At 63.4% G+C, this 6,511-nt stretch overlaps 1 protein-coding gene across 10 annotated transcripts in view; it reads left to right on the forward strand.

Moving 5' to 3' along the window:
- Positions 1 to 6,511, forward strand: part of TCF3 (transcription factor 3) — a 48,425-nt gene that overhangs the window by 32,373 nt on the left and 9,541 nt on the right. For 5 of the 10 annotated variants that reach the window (XR_001820564.2, XR_001820565.2, XR_001820566.2 and 2 more), the window contains exons 7-16: positions 461 to 602; positions 1,674 to 1,723; positions 2,918 to 3,020; positions 3,101 to 3,270; positions 3,353 to 3,476; positions 3,935 to 3,993; positions 4,080 to 4,158; positions 5,197 to 5,270; positions 5,570 to 5,728; positions 5,807 to 5,933. Coding sequence is in view for 5 of the 10 variants with exons in the window: in XM_037733438.1 (XP_037589366.1) it covers positions 461 to 602; positions 1,674 to 1,723; positions 2,918 to 3,020; positions 3,101 to 3,270; positions 3,353 to 3,476; positions 3,935 to 3,993; positions 4,080 to 4,158; positions 5,197 to 5,270; positions 5,570 to 5,728; positions 5,807 to 5,933 (1,087 nt within the window). In the remaining 5 variants the exon portion in view is untranslated. The remainder of the gene's footprint in view (positions 1 to 460; positions 603 to 1,673; positions 1,724 to 2,917; positions 3,021 to 3,100; positions 3,271 to 3,352; positions 3,477 to 3,934; positions 3,994 to 4,079; positions 4,159 to 5,196; positions 5,271 to 5,569; positions 5,729 to 5,806; positions 5,934 to 6,511) is intronic. The other 5 variants (XR_001820567.2, XM_017514397.2, XM_017514399.2 and 2 more) reach the window with 2 other exon arrangements.

The following is a 6,511-nucleotide window of genomic DNA, read 5'->3' on the forward strand; positions in this document are numbered from 1 at the left end:
GGGAGCGGGGCGCGCAGACACCCGGCCACGCAGAATCCGGGGAGCGGGGCGCGCAGACACCCGGCCACGCAGAATCCCGGGAGCGGGGTGAGGAGACACCCGGCCGCACAGAATCCGGGGAGAGGGGTGCGCGGACACCCGGCCGCGCAGAATCCGGGGAGCGGGACACACACATACCCGGTTGAGCAGAATCCGGGGAGCAGCTCCTCGGGTCAGCAGCACTGGTGTCTCTTTCTCAGTCTGTCGTTCTTCATGGAAACAACAGTATGGCTGTCAGGGTCAGTCTTAAGTCAGAGAAGCACGGCAGGTGTTGGAGAGAATCGCGACGAGCAGGTGGAAGGGGTGTCACCCTCCGAGGGGCAAGTCCAAGCGGTTTCAGCCTTGGCAGTTTTTTCTTGAATGCAACAGCCTGGGGTTTGGATGCCAGCCCCATTCCTCCTGACGCCCCGCTCCCCACCAGGCTGGCTTCCTGCCGGGCGAGCTGGCCCTCAACAGCCCTGGGCCCCTGTCCCCATCCGGCATGAAGGGGACCTCCCAGTACTACCCCTCCTACTCCAGCAGCTCCCGGCGCAGAGCGGCGGACGGTGGCCTGGGTGAGCAAGGTCTGCCAGGGGCAGCCGGGCATCCGAGAGGGAGCCTGCAGAGGGAGGCGGGTGGTCGCCTGTTAGCTGAGGGCATGGGAAGCGACGGACCGTGTACCTTCCAGGTCCTGGCTGGACACCGGGCACTTGGGCGCTTGGGCTTTGGGAGGGATGGATGGTGATGGGGTTGCCCAGTGTAGTCCGTGCTCGCCACTCCTGGTGGCCCCGGCCCGCAAGGCCGCCGCAGACTATTGCGGCCAAACCCACAATCCCTTTGCACCACCCTGATAGATCGTTGCCGTGAGAAGCCAGGGAGAGGGTCCTGCCAGCCTCTGGTCATGAGGTTCCTGCAGCTGATGGGTGCAGGCTCCGTGCACGTGGTTTCTGTTTAAGACGCTTCCCGGCTCGGGAGCGCTGGACAGCACTTTAGAACTAGCCGGGCCCGTCCCAGGCATGGTGGCGCACACCCGAGGTCCCAGCTACTCGGGAGGCCGAGGCAGGAGGATGGCTTGGCTCTGGGAGTTTGAGGCTGCAGTGAGCTACAGTCGCACCACTGCACTCTAGCCTGAGCAGTAGAGTGAGACCCACTTAGTGAAATCACCAGTAAAAAGCACAAAAATGTAACAGGTGGTGGCTATGAATAGACCAGGGACAGGAGCTCCCACCATGATGTCTCAGGAGGCCCTGCTCCGTCTCAGCTGGGCCGTGCACCTCGGCGGCTCAAATTCCACTCACGTCCCTGAGTGATCAGGGAGGCGCCCGCGCGCTGATTTCCAGGTTATAGATTTTATCCAGTAAGCGAGTTTGCAGACAGCGGCCGTGAGTGGTGAGGACTGATTGCATATGATCCCAGAAGCAGGGGTGGCCCAGGGCTTCTCAGCAGAGCCCCGCTCAGGATCCATCAGCTCCTCGTTTTCCACACTCCGCATCACAGGAGAAAACCGTTGTGGTTCCTTTTCGTCTCGGGACGCACGTAGATAGACCCCAGGTTTCTGATTTATGAAACGGGAACTGCGAGGGTCTCCCGTCCAGGCGTAGGACAGGCGCTGTTATCATGGCAGTGGCCGTTCTTACCCCTTTTGCTCCGTACAGACACACAGCCCAAGAAGGTCCGGAAGGTCCCGCCGGGTCTTCCATCCTCGGTAAGTTGCACGAGGGAGAAGGGACCCCACAGCTCCTCAGTGCCAGTGCCAGTCCATGTCCCGGGGAAGCTTGGGAACACACATGGGGCGGTAGGCGCTAGGTGGGCAGTACCTCTGAAGTTTCTGAACCAAGATCTGCCCCGAGGCCCTGGCTCCGACTGGAGGCCGCCTGAGGGAAGGCAGGGAAGTTCTTCTCTAGGTCCAGCCTCCGTCTCTCTTGCTTTGAGAGAAAGGTGGTTCTGGTGGCTGAGGGCACGAGTGAGGCTCCCCATTCCGTCCTTGCGGGGTCAGGCTGCCCTGCGTCCGTGCCTCCCTGCCTGGGGCCAGCGGGGTGCCAAGCCCTCCAGATGGTCCAGGCTGTGTGCCACACTCCTGCGATCTCATCTCGGTGGAGGGAGAGGACTTGGCTGATTCCCCAGCTCTGTAGCCACTGACCACCCTCTGCCTGGCGCCCGTGCTGGCCCCAAGAGACCTGGACATAACATCTCCTTGCCCATTGGGCCGGCCAACTCCTCACAGGCCCGGGTTCAGGGTTAGAGTCTTACTGACCTCAGGCCAAAGGCATGGTCAAGCTCTGCTCCCAACGTTCCTGCTCCCCTCCTTCTCCAGGGCCACTTTTTCTCACTGGACCCGCCCCCCAGTTTCTTACACGATCAGGCCCACCCAGCACACGCTCCGCTTCAGCACAGGGGCAGACCTTATCAGCTGGCCCCAGCCCCACAGTCCGGGCAGTGCCAGCCAGTCAGAGTTGGCACTAATCACAGGCCCCTCTTCCTTTTGATTCAGCCAGGGACCAGTGTTGCTCTGGGGCCAAGGGAATCGCGGCACTGGGAGATTGATTCCAGCTGGAGAACAAAGGAGAAGGATGGGATGGGGGTGTTGGAGCTGGGGTTTTGATGGATCAATAGGAGTTTTCAGGATTAAGTCGGAAAAAGGCTTTGTAGACAGAGCCAGATCAAGGCCTCAGGTACAATGGTCAGTAGTTCAGGAAGGCGGGAGGTGGCGGCTGGTAAAGGAGCAGGAGAGAGGCCATCAGAACCTGAATCTGGGCCAAGGAGCTGGGGTTTATCCAAAGCAGGGGTGGCTTTACAGGCAGGGGAAACGGGGTGTGGTAGACTTGCTACTGGGAAAGGGACAGGAGGCGGGGCTTGGGACCTCATTCCTGACCATGCACCCCCGCCCGCCCTCCTGCAGGTGTACCCACCCAGCTCAGGTGAGGACTACAGCAGGGACACCGCCACCTACCCGTCCGCCAAGACCCCCAGCAGCGCCTATCCCGCCCCCTTCTACATGGCAGGTACACGGGGCTTGCCTGGAAAGGTGGGAGTGGGCTGGGATGCCCCACCTGGACCCGCCTTACCAGCCCTCCCCCCCTAGATGGCAGCCTGCACCCCTCAGCCGAGCTCTGGAGTCCCCCGGGCCAGGCGGGCTTCGGGCCCATGCTGGGCGGTGGCTCATCCCCCCTGCCCCTCCCACCTGGCAACGGCCCTGTGGCCAGTGGTGGAGGCAGCAGCACGTTTGGTGGCCTGCACCAGCAGGAGCGCATGGTAGGACCGGGGCCAGGGGCCGGTGGGTGGGCGGACGGTGGCAGTGTCCCATCTAACCCCCCGTCCTGCCTGATGCCCCCAGGGCTACCAGCTGCACGGGGCAGAGGTGAACGGCGGGCTCCCGGCTGCATCCACCTTCTCCGGAGCCGCGTATGGCGGCGTCTCCAGCCACACGCCGCCTGTCACTGGGGCCGACAGCCTCCTGGGTACGGCCCCTGCTCGGGTGCGGCCCCTCCGCGGGGACACTGACCTGTAGGCAGGGCCTCGGTGGGCTCAGCGGGGGACCTGGCGGGGACTCCATGGTGGGCGCAGGCGCGGTTGCTGGCTGAGAGCTGGGTTGGCATGAGTTCACGTCGTCCGCCATCTGCAGGGTGTGCTGCGTGCGTTGGGATGCGGATATCTGGAAACAGCTCTTTGAGGAGTGGGTACAGCTGGGGAAACTGAGGCTCAGAGGGGCCTCGCTCACCCAGGGTGCCTCGAGGCTCCCTGTCCCCAGAGCCCCTGTGGAGGCTGGTTTTGGGGGATCACGCTGCTCCCGCCACTGATGCGGCGTCCGTGCGGGATGATGGAGTGCAGGGAGCTTCCTATCAGCTGTAGCACCCGGGCTGGGCCACATGGGGCGGAGGCCCCCCCGAGGCTGGGTCTCACCTCTCTCCACCCACAGGCTCCCGAGGGACCACAGCCGGCAGCTCTGGGGACGCCCTCGGGAAGGCACTGGCCTCGGTGAGGCGTGGGACATGGGGGGTGGCCAGGCGAGTGACCCGAGAGGCTGACACCTGACCACCCGTCTCTCCTGGTCCCACTCTCAGATCTACTCCCCAGATCACTCAAGCAATAACTTCTCATCCAGCCCCTCCACCCCCGTGGGCTCCCCGCAGGGCCTGGCAGGTCTGTAAGGGTTTTGGGGGGGCGCGGGCGGCTGCGTCTGGTGCCTGCGCCTTGTTGGGATGGGCAGCAGGTGGGAAGGGAGCAGCTCACCCTCGGGGGCCCGTGGCATCTCTGGTCAGGAACCAGACAGTGGAACAGAATCCACCGTGAGCTTGTCTTTCACTGGGCAATCTATGAAGGCTGCCTGGTGGAAGCAGTCTTCAAGCCAGCCCTCCAAGGCTGTGGCACCTTAACCAGGCAGTGAGGGAGGGCTGGGAGGTGGCGTCCTGGTTAGGTCACAGAACAGGCAGAGCTGGGAGGCAGGACCTGGCGGTTCGTGCGTGAACACGAGGGGACGCAGGCTTGCCCAGCAGCTCCTGGATCCCGTAGGGCAGCAGTGCCGGGGCTGTGGACCGGGCTCTAGAACGTGGGTGTGTTGCCATTTGCTCACCCACAGGGTATTTATTAGGTTCCAGCTGTTTACCTCGGGTGAGGCTCTGTCACGTGGGGGCAGACTCTCTATCCCTGTGAGGATGTGCCTGGCCACAGCAGGGGGGGTTGGAAGGAGCCACAGGAGGAGGAGGAGGAGTGAGAGCTGGAGGTTTCCAGAAGGTCTGGGTGGTTAAGATACCCGTGAGTTTCCACTTCCACCCCATGGGAAGCGTCAGGGACCCTCACTTCACCTTGGCCTGTCTGGTCCCACCTGGAGCTAACGACCTCCCTGCCTGCTGCTGGAGCCCAGAGTGGGTCGGCCAGGGTGGGGCAGCATGGGTGGAGCCCCTGCCATGTGCCCCAAGCTGCTTTACCCCCGGTGTAGGGGTGGTTGCATTTTGTAGATGGGGAAACTGAGGCTCAGAGATTGGAATGGCAGTGCCCACTGGGCACCCAGCATCCCTGCCTGGCAGACAGCTTTTCTAGTCGATGTGGGGTGCCTTGGAGTGGCCATCGTGGGCAGGCAGGGGCTGGCCAGGCAGTTCATGAATCCCTCCCCGAGGGGGTCACGCTGCGCTCACACCGTGCTCCTTGCACGCCATTCACAAGCCCCACCCCCCCTTCCAGGGACGTCGCAGTGGCCCCGAGCAGGAGCCCCCGGTGCCTTATCGCCCAGCTACGACGGGGGTCTCCACGGCCTGGTGAGCACCTGCCCCGCCCCACCCCGCTTCACCCCACTCTTCTCCCACAGAATTTACAGGGCAGATGCTCCTTGAGAAGGAGAAACGTTTTTGTTAATTTCTCATGAGTAAGCTCTACGCTGTGACTGAGCCCTGTGGCTATCAAAGCATACGAATTTTGAGCTGGTCAAAAACACAGCCTCCTGGGGATGGGGAAAACAGGGCCGTCTGCCACTTGCATGCAAAAGGGGACGTGGACCTGGTCCTGTGGGGTCCCGTGGCCCCGGCCCCTCACCACCCACCCCCCTCCCGCCCCATAGCAGAGTAAGATAGAAGACCACCTGGACGAGGCCATCCATGTGCTCCGCAGCCACGCCGTGGGCACGGCTGGCGACGTGCACGCACTGCTACCTGGCCACGGGGCGCTGGCCTCGGGCTTCGTCGGTCCCATGCCGCTGGGCAGCCGGCACGCAGGCCTGGTGAGCTCTGGGCGAGGGTGGGGCTGGGCGGCGGGCAGGGACCCCAGCTCCTGCTGACTGGCCCCTCTCCCCACCCAGCAGGCCGGAGCCGGACACCCCGAGGACGGCCTTGCAGGCAGCGCCAGCCTCATGCACAACCACGCGACCCTCCCCAGCCAGCCAGGCGCCCTCCCCGAGCTCTCCCGGCCTCCTGACTCGTACAGTGGTAAGCCCTCAAGCTCAGCTCGTCTCACCCCTGGTTCCAGTTGAGAAAACTGAGGCACGCCAGTGGTGGGAGTCGGGGGAACCTGAGGCAGGTGTGGTCACCGTTGGGGTGCCTGGTGACATGGGTGCCCAGTCAGCACTTTCAGGAGGGCGGGCTCCGGGTTACCTCTTGATCGGCCTGCTCCCGTATGCCATGTGCCTGGCAGCACGCAGCCCTGGGGGCAGGGCAGGGTGTGCAGCAGGATGCCCCTGCCTCGGGGAGACAGAGCTGGTGTTCACTGCACAGCGCAGGTGCTAGGGAGAATGAACCAAGTGGCTGGCGGGGTTGGGGGATTTTGTATGGTTTTAAAGATGGTGGCCCTGGCCGGGCGCGGTGGCTCACGCCTGTAATCCCAGCACTTTGGGAGGCCGAGGCGGGTGGATCACGAGGTCAAGAGATCGAGACCATCCTGGTCAACATAGTGAAACCCCCTCTCTACTAAAAATACAAAAATTCAGCTGGGCATGGTGGCGCGTGCCTGTAATCCCAGCTACTCAGGAGGCTGAGGCAGGAGAATTGCCTGAACCCAGGAGGCGGAG

Source organism: Cebus imitator, unplaced genomic scaffold (genome assembly GCF_001604975.1).
Source record: "Cebus imitator isolate Cc_AM_T3 unplaced genomic scaffold, Cebus_imitator-1.0 Scaffold524, whole genome shotgun sequence".
Classification (NCBI taxonomy): domain Eukaryota; kingdom Metazoa; phylum Chordata; class Mammalia; order Primates; family Cebidae; genus Cebus; species Cebus imitator.